Raw genomic sequence first — 14,131 nt, 5'->3', positions numbered from 1 at the left:
AGCCTGGGACCACACCGTGCAGGCGCCGTGCCCTCTTGTCCGGCACCGGCACCTCGACACGTGGCGCGTTCCTAGTGGCCCGGCGTCGTGTTCTTTCTACGTGAGGACACGAGAGTCGGCGGCGACGTCCGGCTACCTGCCGATTCTGTTTTCTGTGACGGCCGCCACTTTTCCGTGCCTGTCTCGGTGTCTCCCTCCTCTCCTCGTCTCGCCTCCACGCCTCCGCCTGGCCTTGTTGGGCCTGCCGTGGGCCCCACCCCGTGCTCCTTGCCACTGTCATGTGGGGCAGTCCATTTTGTAGGGGAACACTTGTCAGGCGCCTTGGCGTGAGTCGCCATAGGAAGAGGAGGGCTCAAAAAGTTTATGTGGACTGACGAGGACGTGGTGGTGAGTGGTGAACAAGCTCCCTTCTCGTTCTCGCATCTCGCCCTCACTCTCTTTTCAGAGAGAGGCTTTTGCAGTTTGCACTCCAGAGGCCAGAGCCTAGACTGATTTCAGGTGAGCACGCTCGTGTGCGGTTTCTGAATACAGCTTTCTATTTGATTCTTTCCTCTGCTACCTTAATCTTCTCTCTGATGGCCCAAACGATTGGAGTCGAATGGCTCAAAGCTGGATCCCTTTGATTTCTTCCTTTTCCGGGATTTGGGTGGTAAAGGTTTTCAGATGAACGGAGCCCTAAGATTTCATAAAGAACATTAATTTTCCCCTTTAGACGCCATGCGGAAAAAAAATGAACGCAATCATGTGTATATCTTTCTTTCGGCTCGTTGTTGGCAGTGGTGGAACGCACTTATTTGGTATTCATATTTCTTCAGTCTTGCAGAGATTCTCAGAATCACATACTAGTTTCGTTTAGTCTTGGAAGGGCAAAATGAAGTGGCTGGCAGCATATTAGCTGTTTTAAAGAACAGTGCAATAACCAGCACACAGGAATATCAAATACTCCTGTATTTAGAGGCGAATTTATTTGCCTCTACTTTTGCTTTCTCTCTCTTGTGGTAGTTATTTATTTCAGCTTGTACTTTCTGAACGTAACTGCTGTAAGTAAGTTATGTAATTTTCAGTTAACTTTTCCCCTTTCACGGTCAAAGCAGGGGGCGCATAGTTGATGGAATGCCTTGAGTTGGATTGTTCTGATTTCTTCCTGGACGACGATGCGATCGACTTCCCATTGGAGATCCATCTTGAGTCCAACAGTTCGGCAGGCGCCAAAGCTGCGCCGGATCCTAGCCGGCATCCTAAGCTTCATCGCAGCAACGCCCCTGATCCACCACCGTTGCCTGGAACCTCTTATGACGCGCGGAGAAGTTCTAGGAAGGCGAAGGCTTGTCGCCGCGTCCCTGAAGGCGTCGTCGATTCCTGGGACAAGCTGTTCTTGCAGGGATACCAATCTGATCTCCGTGTTTCGACAGACGATGGCACTGAAATTCTGTCACATTCCTGTGTTCTTGTGAGTACAGCTCTCTTAATCTTTTCCTGTGATTGCCTCTCGTATTACAGGAACATAGCGGATTTGGCCTTATGTAAGGCCTTCGTATTTTCCTCTTCTGCAGAGTGTCAAATCTCCTGTCCTGAGAGCTATGCTGGAGGAAGCTAAATTGAAAGATGGTTTTCGGTGCATCCGTATTTCTGGCGCGCCTGCAGAAGCAGTCCGTGGTTTCATCAGATTTCTTTACTCTTCACGGTATTGTTGGTATTTAGTCATTTGTATAGATAATTCACTGTTCTCTAAAGATCATATTTCAACCCAAACAGTTTGCAGTGACTGAAGTTGAAGACAGTGCATAATATATATTTTTTCTTCTGATGTGTGCAGTTTTCAGTAAGAAACAAACGCTCTGATTTATGTTGTTTTTTTTTGTTGGTGAAGTTTTGAGCAGGAACAGATGAAGAAGCACGTTCTGCATTTGCTTGTACTGTCCCATGTTTTCTCGGTGCCATCTCTGAAGACGGTCTGCATCGACCAACTCGAGAGGAGTTTCCTTGCTCCTGACAACGTGGTAGACATGCTGCAGCTTGCCAGATTGTGTGACGCGCCCCGTCTATCGCTCGTCTGTACCCGAATGATCATTGGGGATTTCAAGACCATCTCTCTGACAGATGGGTGGAAAGTAATGAGACGGGTCAATCCAAGTATGGAACAGGAGTTGCTCGAGTCTCTTGTCGAAGCCGATACAGTGAGTTCTCTGTAATGGTTGTATTAGTATTGTTTGATCATGTCCAACCCTGCCTTGCTAGTTCTTAGTATTCAGTAGCAAGAAGAGGAGGAAAGGAAATGCCCATAGTGATTCAGAGTTTCAGTCTGTCTGCTTAGAGTTTCAGACAGTTCAATTCATAGTTTGTCTGAACTAGCACACACCGCAGAACAACTAAACACTTGCACGTTTCTGCAGTTCCAATGCTTGTAGTTGTAGTGGTTTGAAACCTTTGTTTGATAGTCTGAATTGATGCAGAAAAGGCAGGAAAGAGCTAAAGGGATGGAAGAGAAGAAGGTCTATCGGCAACTGTACGAAGCAATGGAGGCGCTTGTCCACATATGCCGAGACGGATGCAGGACGATCGGGCCTCGAGATCAAGCGCTCAAGGGCAGTCTAGCAGCTTCCTGCAAGTTTCCTGCATGCAAGGGTATCGAGCTGCTCGTGCGCCACTTCTCGACCTGCAGAGTTCGGGTGCCTGGTGGCTGCGCCAAATGCAAGCGAATGTGGCAGGTCCTTGAGCTGCATTCTCGCATGTGTTTCACCCCGGACACCTGCAAGGTTCCTCTCTGCAGGTGAGCGCGGCAAATCTTTTGTTATTCTGTTTGCTTCTACTACCAAACAGTAGCAATTTTACCAGAGCGAAACTGGGGGAGAGAATGTTCTGACGTTTCTTGCTTTCATATAACAGAACACTGGTTTTATAGAACTTGTTTTACAATTTGCAGGCATTTTAAGGAGAAAATGCGGAATCTGGGGAGGAAGGAAGACACCAAATGGAACCTTTTGGTGTGCAAGGTGCTGGAGAGCAGAGGAACCATGGGTTTTATGCCCGAAAGGAGAAAATTTTCATCAATCCTAATGCCAGCTGGGAGTTGCCACGTGACTACTCTTATAGGACCTATTTGAAACACCGAAAGTTCGCAGGGGTTTTATGTTACGGGAAGGGGACCAGTACCATGAGGACTGGAGCCGGAATCAAAACGTCAGAACATCCTTATAAAAAAAAAGAAGTCAGAACAGTTGTTGGGTTGCGTGATATCTATTTTCACCATCCATCTATAGTTCAAGTAAATTTTTTACCACCATACTATTAGTATTGAATTTTTTTTGGCCATCTAGCTAGTTCAAACGGTGGTTTTATAGTTTCTAAAAATGATAAACATTAGTTTATTTTTAAAAAAATAACTAATTTATTTTAAATAAAAATTATGGAACCGATACAAAGCACATTTTCAAAAATATAATATGTCTATTGGTGCTAGATTAGAGTTCTTTATATCTCATTTTGTAGTTGTCCTAGTGCTTTGTTGCTTATAACTTTGCCCGTTACTAATTTAGATTATCATTTTGTGCAACATTAAAGTTAGAGATAGACTAAGAGAATACATACTTAAAATAGACTACCAGATATGTTCGATTAAATTAAATAAATTTTTTTGGATGACTAGCGATGTCATACTAGTTGCAACGGCTAAATATGATCAATATGTGGTGGAGAATGGCATCTGTGAGGCTGGTATTGTCTTCTAGATCTTTTGTTTACTCATAGTATGTTATGGATTCTCTTGGTAAAAAAGCCACAAATGGAAGAAGTCATGAAAAGGGGAGGATAGGTGTGAGGAAGTAAAGCAAACCAATGTACATAGTAAGGAAGAGGTTCCTATCATCGTTGCGGTGGCAGATCTGGCTGTCCACCAAACATAAGATGTGTGCGGAGGTAGTAACCTTTAGAATTGTGGTGGACAACGCATGAGCAAGTTAGGGTGGAGGGGCATAGGGCAGCATAGAAGTTAGAGCAATAAGGATGAAGACAAGAGGAGAGGAGAAGAGAGGTGTTGAGCAAAACCGAGAGATAGGGGAAGGGTGGTGGCATGATGTTGAGAGGCCAATGCAGGAAGAGGCAAAAGAGGGACAAACAAAGAACAATGGTACGGATGGCCGATGAATGAGGTGAATGAGAATATTTAGGGCATATAAATGAATTCATGTTTTAGGAGACAGGCAATGGAGCGATGTTCGATGAAAGCAGTCATTTATATCAGTACTCTAGCTACGACACTATAAAGAGCGATGTTCTCACTGGGGTTTTTTCCTAGTAGTGCCCAGGTTGTGTCCTGGCTATTCAAAAGCCTCACACGTAGATGTGCCACAATGGTCAGGGTGACATGCCCGTCACGTGCGAAACCTGGATGACTTTGGATACCTCTCAACCACGTGCAGCCTCTTCATATAGGTGCAGGTCTAGCTTGCGCACTAGGTGTGTGTGTGAGCGTGTGTGTGGTGGTGTGAGTTAGTGCGTGAGTTCAGATACAACTTGTACTTGGAGAGTTGAGGCATCAAAAAAATCAACGTAATTTCTTCCAACTCATAAGTTAGAATAAGGTATTCTTGGTAAATGGATAAGTCCTTCAAAGCACCAATCACATGACATTAATATCTACCAGCAGAGTTAAAATAGGGTAAATGCAAGATCTCTCTACATGCCGGGTTCATAAACTCGGGGTCCCTCACGGACCAACTTCTCAACAAAGGCTCGGTCCAGTAGACAACGTTGCAAACAACGCGCAACTCATGGGCAGGCCCAAAACACCTAAACAATAGGCCAGAAGGACAATCCAATCTTCGACCGAAAGGTCTGGCCGAGGAGGAACGACGCCCGCTTTTGACTCTAGCCCACCTCTCCGACTGGAGGGCCTCACAAAGAAGGAACAACGCTCGCTTCTAGCATCGGCCCACCTCCGGACGGCATCTCCGACTGGAAGGCCTGGCCAAACACTGCTTCTGACTCCGACCCGCGTCTCTGACCGGGGATGCGCCGAACCCCTGCTTACTGCTCTTCTCCAATTGGCGTGATCCGAGCCGATTGGGACCAAACGACCGGGGACGCCCGCTCAGTAAGGACCAGGAAACATATGGAGAAAGTAGGGCAGGACACTCAAGTCAACCGCAATACCAAGGACCGTACCATGTGCATCTACCAGACAATACCATACGACCTTCCTAGCATGATAGAACCCAAGCAGTGTTGTAGATGCCGGCATTTTCCTTATAGTGTTGTGGGCGCCATCAACTCCCATATCAGACAAACACGGTAAGGCTCCCCCACATGCCTTTGGGCATCAATAGTGTTATGGGCGTCGGCATTTACCGTACCAGGCGAATATGGCAAAACCCCCTGCATGCCTCTCAGCTTCAACAGTATGGCAGGCACCGACGTCTGCCATACCAGAAGAAGAAGACGCAACCTCCCATGTGCATCTGACATTAAACAGTATTGTGGGTGCCTACCATCATCTTGTACCCGATGATGTGGGCAACAAGACTTAGTAGCATACGTACTCTCTCCCCCTCACTTGTAAGGCCATCCCCTTCATCTATAAAAGGGGATGTGCTCTCTCCCAACAAGGGGATCGATCAAGTTCACTAGCACACGGCAGAACCACTAGGTTCAAACCTCGAGCACATGCTCAAACACTTAGCACATAGCGGAGCTCTCATCGCTCTCGTCCCTTCAGACCGAAGCCCGACTGGACCTCTTGTACCCCCCATCTTTCTTCCTTCTGTTTGTAACCCTACAACAAACTTCGAGCATCAAGGCTCAGGAATAAAGTCACCGACCGACTCAAACTGGACGTAGGTCACGTTGCCTGAACCAGTATAAACCCTGTGTCATTGAGTGTTAGGCCACCTCCGATCACAACGTACAACAAAACTACAAATATTTATGTGTTGGTCACTTTCTGCACCGATAGCCAGCGTCCGGTGCATGCAGATCCAGCGTCCGGTCAGTTGACCGACGCCAGCATCTTCTCCATTCTCTTCACCCAAACCCATCTCACCCCTGCAAACACCACCTCCTTTGTAAATGTGCTAACACCACCAAGTGTACACCACCATGTGTATGTGTGTTAGCTTTTCACAATCATTTCCCAAAGGATGTTAGCCACTCAACTTGCCACGCCACTCGATCCTAGCGACAATGCAAAGTTAGATCACTCGAGTGGCACTAGATGACCGATATGCAAACAAGTTTGCCCCTCTTGATAGTACGGCCATCTATCCTAAACCCGGTCATAAACTTCTCTACACACCTATGACCGGTGAAATGAAATGCCCTAGGTTATACCTTTGCCTTGCGCATTCCATTCCATCTCCTCCAATGTTGATGCAACACATGCACCAACACGATCAACAATGATATGATCCACTTCATATCATCACATGATCATATTGGTTCATCGATCTTGACTCTACTTGCTCTTCACCGTTGCCATCGTCCATCGGCGCCAAGTCTTGCTCAAGCTTCACCGCCACGCGGTCCATCACTCCAAAGCCTTCGACTTGCCCTTCACGCTTGCAACCGGTCCATCAAGCCAAGTCTTGTCTTGATCTTCTCCACCTTGATCACATGACTCAATGTCATGTCTCATGTGCAATAAGCTCCTTCATCATCACATGTGTGAGCTTTGCAACATCTCCAAGCCATTTTTACCTCCATGGCATATGTTGCTCACACACATGTACCTGTGGACTAATCACCTGTGTATCTCACATAAACATAATTAGTCCACCTAAGTTGTCACTCAATTACCAAAACCAAACAAGGACCTTTCAACGCACTACGCCTCATCCTGGGCTTGAAGCCCGCTAAGCAACGTCTATGCCACTTCGACTATGAAAGGTATAGGGCTATAGAGGAGGTCATTCGCAGGTGTGAGGGATGCCAATTTTATGCTTGGCAAACTCATTTGCCAGCACAGGAGCTTCAAACCATCCCCATCACCTGGCCATTCATGGTCTGGGGCCTCGACATGGTAGGACCTCTAAAAAAGGGCTCAGGCGGTTTCACTCACCTACTCGTAGCAGTCAACAACTTCACCAAGTGGATAGAGGCCAAGCCCATCACCAACATCCGCTCAGAAGAGGCGGTCAAATTCTTCCTTGACATCATCTACCGGTTCGGTGTTCCTAACTACGTCATCACTGACCATGGGACTAACTTCACCGTAAAGAAGTTCTTGGACTTCAGTGATAGATACGGCATCAGGATCGACTAGGCCTCGGTCGAACACTCATGTCCTAACGGTTAGGTCGAGCATGCTAATGGCATGGTCCTCTAAGGACTTAAGTCATGCATCTTCGACCGACTCAACAAGTACATCGGGCGATCGGTTGCAGAGGTCCCAGCGATCCTCTGGAGCCTGAGAATGACCCCGAACCGATCCATAGGGTTCACACCCTTCTTCCCAGCCTACGGAGCTAAAGCAGTGCTACCCTTCGACCTCGACCATGACGCCCTAAGAGTGAAGGCTTTCGACCATAACCAAGCCATAGAAGCTCAGCAAGACGCAGTCGACCTGCTCGAGGAGGTCTGTGAGATGACCATCATCTGCTCTGCTCGCTACCAGCAAACTCTCCGCAGGTACCACGAAAGGAAGTTCAGGGGGAGGATCCTCGAAGTTAGTGATCTCGTGCACTAGAGGACCCAATCAACAAAGGAAAAACACAAACTCTCTCCATCAGAGGAAGGGCCCTATACAGTGACCGAAGTGATCCGATCGAGCGCCTACCGACCGAAGGACGACAACGGCAACGTTCTCACCAACACTTGGAACATTGAACAACTACATTGTTTTTCCCCTAAATTCAGTCTTACTGCTTTTATTCAACACTTGCTCCTGTAAACCACCCTAGCCCAAACACTTTTAGCCCAGGTCGCTCGGGGGCTCCATGAGGGTACAATACTAAATACTACCTCTCTTTTTTACTATCACATGGTAAAAACTTCATCCCTGAATGAAAGTGCATTCCATTCCTTTGATTACCCTACGTGACTTTGTTCTTACTCCCAACCGAACGCACCCCACCATGACCTACGATTACGAGCAACTGAGCCCCACGGGCCATGCCTAGGTTCTTAAAAGCTATAGCTTACGGAACGAATGGGTAGGTGCAAAAAAAGAAAAGATAAAAACAATGCTATGCTAGGATAAAAAACAAGGAAAGAATAGTAATTCTATCACAAAAACAGAACTAATGTATTCATTGATACAAAAACTATTCACATGGGGGCTCCCCCACGAACTCAACGATTACATTTGCTAACTGCTTTTACTCTAAATACTACTGTGGCCGCTCGATGGCATCGACTGATGCCAAAGAAGAGGCCATGGCACACGCTACCGGACATAACCACCGCCGTAAGGGCCCCACCCGATTCCGCTCCCTCGACTTTGATGAGTGCAACGGGCACCTCAAGGGTGTCGCACCCATAGATGCTCAGTAGAAGAGCATGGAGCTCCTGACCTTCTCAAGCAGTTGAGGTAGCTCCTAGGTAGGGACGCTGCTCGCCAAGGTATGGCCGCCGTGGCTAGAAGATATCTCATCAAACTTTATGGACTGGCCAACCTGAGCAGCTACAAGGGTGAAACCTTCCACCGGTGCAGTCTTGAGCGTCTTCCTCTCCAACAAGGCTCACCCTGAGAAGACTCGCCGGAAGGAGTCCATGAGCGGATCCATCCCGACAAAAGCCTTGCAAACGGTGACAAAGCCAGCGACGTACGACACCCTCCAGTGCGCCACCTCCTTCGGCAGAACTAGCCCTTCTCGGCAATGGCGGCTAGCACCATCTCATCTACGTTGGGGGACCTCCAACTCGACATCGCGCCCCAAAACCGCAAATGGGTCTGTGAGTTCTTCTTTCCTTCTCCCTTCCCCCATTTAAAGAAGAGGTGAAGTAGTTGAGGAAAGGCGAAAGGATTGGGGCGAGAAAGCCTCTCCCTTCCCCCATTCAATGCGGATGGGAAACGGTGGGACGCGCCCTGACTGATGGGACGCACACTGACCAACGGAACGATGCCTAGTCAGACAAGATGTGGCCTGGGTATGGCCCACCACTACCACACGACTGAGCATGAGAAACAAAGCGCCACCACGCGCAGGCAGCCCTCCACCTTCCCAGGTGAGACTTGGAAAGGCCCAACTATAGGATCTCCACCCATGAGAGACCATCGGGCTTTCTAAGTCAATTGAACGGCTCAGGAAAACACTAAGAGATAGGTAAGGAGCAAAGGGATGCCCCATGTTGGCCATGCCAACTCTATCACGAACGACGAGCATGGATCTCGGTCGAACATTTTCGATTGGAGCTCTTCAAACCCTGTCACTCGAGTAATCAAGGTAACATTACCAACCTCCACTATTTATTTATATAAATCATTCATACATCCATACGCTCATTCATTCCATACACCCATGCCGCCTGGACGATTCTACCCGAATCGTCCAGGGCTCGGGGGCTAAATCATTGCGTATGTAGTCAAATGCATTCAAACGCTCCATGTTGCGTCATGAAACGGTAGTTGCCTCATTCAACATGAGTGACGACCGACTGGGGCTTGAAGGCCAGCCCATGAAGGGCTCGAGGCCGCCTCGCATCAAACAGAGCCAAAGGAGAAAATGCAGATGAGCCTTGAGTGGCCCTCACCCAGTCTGCCCCGAAGCGGATAGGGTTGTCTCAACCTTCTTGTTCGATCCTAAACCTCTGCCAAGCCCACAGAATCTCCATCGAGGGGAGGCTAGCAGGCCACCCGAGCCGGTCTCTAGAACAACCTAGGCATCTACCGAGTTGTAGGTTAAGGAGCAATGGAATGCCATAAGAGGGCTATGTCGACCCTATCATGAACGATGGACCTAGATTTTACTCGATCATACCCGTTAGCGAGCTCACCGAGCATGTCACTTGAGCCCGAGCGATCGAGGCGAGCGCCGTTAGCTTAGCCCCTCCGGTTGTGAGAAATCGAGGATGGGGTAATGCACAAAACTCAAACCGACCCCTACCAAGCCCAATGGGGCTCAGGGGCTCAAGACACCCAAAAACACCTCGGCTACACCTACGTTCATGACTTTGACTCGCCCAAATCCCTCGACACGCCCGACACCTAGATCCACAAGTCCGTTTCGATCCCTCGACTACGCCCGACGCCAGCATCCATGAGCTCCGTCTCGCTCAATCCCTAAAAACAACTACCTTAGCTATGCACGACACCTTGGTTGATGACTCTGTCATGACTAAAATGCACGCACACACGCCCACTGACAAAAAACCCCCCAAGCGATTCGACCCGAATCGCTCGGGGGCTCGGGGGCTACACCCGCGGGTGCGCTCGCATGCACCCACTAACAAAACAAAACTTCCCCCCGCTGGCAACATGAAACCCCCCCTAGATGATTCTAACCGAATCGCCCAAGGGCTCGGGGGCTACACCCGTGAGTGCGCTCGCGCGCACCCACCGTCAAGACAAAAATCCCCTAGACGAGTCTACCCGAATCGCCTGGGGGCTCTGGGGTTCCTGTCGGGTTCATAAACCCAGGGCCCCTCACGACCAGCTTCCCAACAAAGGCTTGACCTAGCAAACAACATTGCAAACAATGCACAACTCATGGGCTGGCCCAAAACACCTAAACAACGGGCGAGAAGGACAATCCAATCTCTGACCGGAAGGCCTGGATGAGGAGGAACGGCGTTCGCTTCTGACTCTGGCCCACCTCTCTGACCGGAGGGCCTCATTAAGAAGGAACAACACTCGCTTCTGGCACCGGCCCACCTTCGGATGGCCTCTTCGACTAGAAGGCCTAACCAAACACCGCTTCCGACTTCGACCCGCGTCTTCGACCAGGGATGCGCCAAACCCCTACTTACTGCTCTTCTCCAATTGGCGTGATCAGAGCCGACTGGGACCAATCGACCGAGGATGCCCACTCGGTAAGGACCAGGAAACAGATAGAGAAAGTAGGGTAGGGCACTCAAGTCAACCGCAATACCAAGGACCGTACCCTATGCACCTACCAAACAGTACCCTGCGACCTTCCTGGCGTGATAGAACCCATGCAGTGTTGTAGGCGCCGACATTTTTCCTTACAGTATTGTGGGCACCATCAACTCCCATACCAGACAAACATGGTAAAGCTCCCCCACATGCCTCTAGGCATCAATAGTGTTGTGGACGCCAGCATTTATCGTACCAGGTGAACATGGTAAAACCCCATGCATACCTCTTGGCATCAACAGTATGGCAGGCACCGACGTCTACCATACCAGAATAAGACGATGCAACCTCCCACGTGCATCTGACATAAAATATTATTGTGGGCGCCTACCATCATCTTGTACCCGACGGCGTGGGCAACAAGACTTAGTAGCATACGTACTCTCTCCCCTTACTTGTAAGGCCATCCCCTTCATCTATAAAAGGGGATGTGCTCTCTCCCAACAAGGGGATCGATCAAATTCACTAGCACACGACAGAACTACTAGGTTCAAACCTCGAGCACACGCTCAAACACTTAGCGCATAGCGGAGCTCCCGTCGCTCTTGACCCTTCAAACCAGAGCCCGACCGGACCTCTTGTACCCATCTTTCTCCCTTCTGTTTGTAACCTCACAGCAAACTTTGAGCACATGGGCTCAGGAATAAAGTCACCGACCGACTCAAACTGGGCGTAGGGCACGTTGCCTGAACCAGTATAAACCCTATGTCATTGAGTGCTAGGCCACCTCCGATCACAACGTACAACAAAACTATAAAAATTTATGTGTTGGTCACTTTCTGCACCGACACTACACTTAATGGAGGAGTTCCATACATCATTTGTTTTATCCTATGATATATCCTAAAATTCCTAAAATACTTTATATTTCAGGATGGAGGGATCATAAGCTTCATAGGCTATTTGGGAAAGGACATCGGGAATAGGGACGAAAACAAAGTGAAAAGAATCCCAACTCAGCCCTGCCTTTTACTTTTGTCTCACTCGTTTCTATATTTGCCATCATATTTTCATATTTACAAAAATGGAAGAGGATTTCTCTGCCCTGTTTTTGTGAAATCTCGTTTTCATATGGGATGAACCCATTTTCATCCCATGCAGGATATGCCTAACAATTACATGTCCTTATATTATGTTAATACATCTATTAATCACTAATTATACGTGTTAACATGCTAACACACATGGCATGGAAGTGAATATTAGACCAATCTTCATAAATGTATATTGTTGTGTGACTTTATACATGCATACTTGAGAATATTAGATCAGGTGATTCTGACTTAATGCTCTGTCTCTATGTCTGTCATGTGTCCGTGTATCCTGATTCCGTAAATGATAACGGCTTCTCCGAACCCTATCCTATTTTTCCCAAAAATATAGAAATGGAAACAGAAGGGATTTTTCTCGCCTGTTTCCATCCATTTTCATCCCCGCTGTGATTTATGACAAATAGTCACGATTATATAATGGTACTCGACACATTTCATCATTGGCGGTATGAACTAGCCAATATCATGTTTCTCCAATGTCGCACAACAAAAATTTCCTTAAGGAATCACCTTCAAGGCTTCAAGAACTACCTTTGAAGTTTCTCAACAGCATTGCATAGAAATCCAGTGCATAGACATATATGAGCACGCGAGAAGTAGAAGCCACGAGTTCAACCAATTACTCCCTCAAGACACCAAGAACCAAACACCTGATGTGATCCCTCAAAATACCAAACACGTGATGTAGAAGTGATATCTAAAGATGCACTCCCGCAACCTGATGATCAACAAGGGATCAGAAGCATAACAAAGAAAAAATAGAAGATCATATTCATGTCGATCATATTCCAGCAAAGATGAGCAACAAACAAAGAGTATAAGAAAGATAGAGGAAGATTCAGCCAAAATGTATCAAAGGGAATTTGACAGAATTATAGAAAATATTTTCAAACTATACACAAATAAGTTACAAATTGAGCGGGAAAAGAACTCATTTCTAAGATCAATCCTATAAAAAATCAGAATATATCGAACCCATGCCCTACACAAGTAAATGGGTGATCTCGTACAATATCCTCCTACACAACTCACATTGCATATTTCCATATCTTCAGTCAACTTTAGAGTCAGCAACTATCCACAACAATTCACATCTTGTGTTGGGAAGACCATGAAGTATATCGGCTAGACCTCTCCCTAGAAAAGGCCCAAATAGGTGCTAGTGTAGTGTCATGTAGAAGTATATGGGTGTAGGGCTGAGATGGCGGACTAGAGGGGTGAATAATCCTTTCTAAAATTAAACGCGCCGGTTAACCAAAACAAATATGGAATTAAAACTATCGGTCTAGCCAAGACTATAACCCTCTATCTATGTTCTCAAGCACTTTATAAAAAGATCTTAATTAGACAACAAAGGTGTCGGGCTAGTTAGAGTTCACCTAAACAATTCTAGTAGCAAGGTCACACAAATCTATGCAACTGTACTTCAAGCACCGAGGGAGCTCCTACACAAACTAGTAAGCAAAGCACAAAGCTCCTAAGCTCACTAGCAATGCTCAATAATAAGGCTACACAAGCCAAATTAGAGAGCGCAAATTACTTAGCTACTCAAACTAAGCAAGTCAACTAATTTACTACAAAAGTAAACTAGCACAAGCATGATATATGAAATATAAATACAAGCTTGTGTAAAAAAGAATGCAAACCAACGGGAATATAAGGATGACATGGTGATTTTTATCTTGAGGTTCACTTGGTTGCCACCAAGCTAGTTCCCGTTGTGTCGACCGCTCATTTGGTGGTTCGTCGGCTAATAGATGTTTCACAAACATCGCCCACATGTTGGGCGCCGCAAGAACCTAGCCACAAGTTAGGGTAGCTCAATGACACGCTCTACTAGAGTTGCTCTTCGTGGCTTCCACGGGATGAGCACAATGCCCCTCACAAATCTCTTCTTCGGAGCACCGCACGATCTTTTTTGTGTGCTTCGACGGAGATCACAACCTCCAAGCTGTCTAGGTGATGACAATCACCAAGAGTAACCAAAAATCCTCAACCACAAAGATTTCCTATGGCCACCAAATGAAAATCTCGAATGCACACACTAGGTCTC

At 47.2% G+C, this 14,131-nt stretch overlaps 1 protein-coding gene across 1 annotated transcript; it reads left to right on the top strand.

The window, feature by feature from the left end:
* Window positions 1–363: 363 nt before the first annotated feature.
* Window positions 364–3,280, top strand: LOC136450939 (BTB/POZ and TAZ domain-containing protein 3-like). Its single transcript, XM_066451637.1, has 6 exons — window positions 364–498; window positions 1,095–1,450; window positions 1,554–1,684; window positions 1,871–2,177; window positions 2,454–2,770; window positions 2,924–3,280. Exons 2-6 carry the CDS (start codon window positions 1,109–1,111, stop codon window positions 3,102–3,104), a joined length of 1,278 nt encoding a protein of 425 aa, XP_066307734.1. The 5' UTR covers window positions 364–498; window positions 1,095–1,108; the 3' UTR covers window positions 3,105–3,280.
* The last annotated feature ends 10,851 nt before the right edge of the window (window positions 3,281–14,131 follow it).

Source organism: Miscanthus floridulus, chromosome 5 (genome assembly GCF_019320115.1).
Source record: "Miscanthus floridulus cultivar M001 chromosome 5, ASM1932011v1, whole genome shotgun sequence".
NCBI classification, from domain to species: domain Eukaryota; kingdom Viridiplantae; phylum Streptophyta; class Magnoliopsida; order Poales; family Poaceae; genus Miscanthus; species Miscanthus floridulus.
Note: the sequence above shows the minus strand (reverse complement) of the source record. Positions and strands in the feature narration are given on the sequence as shown.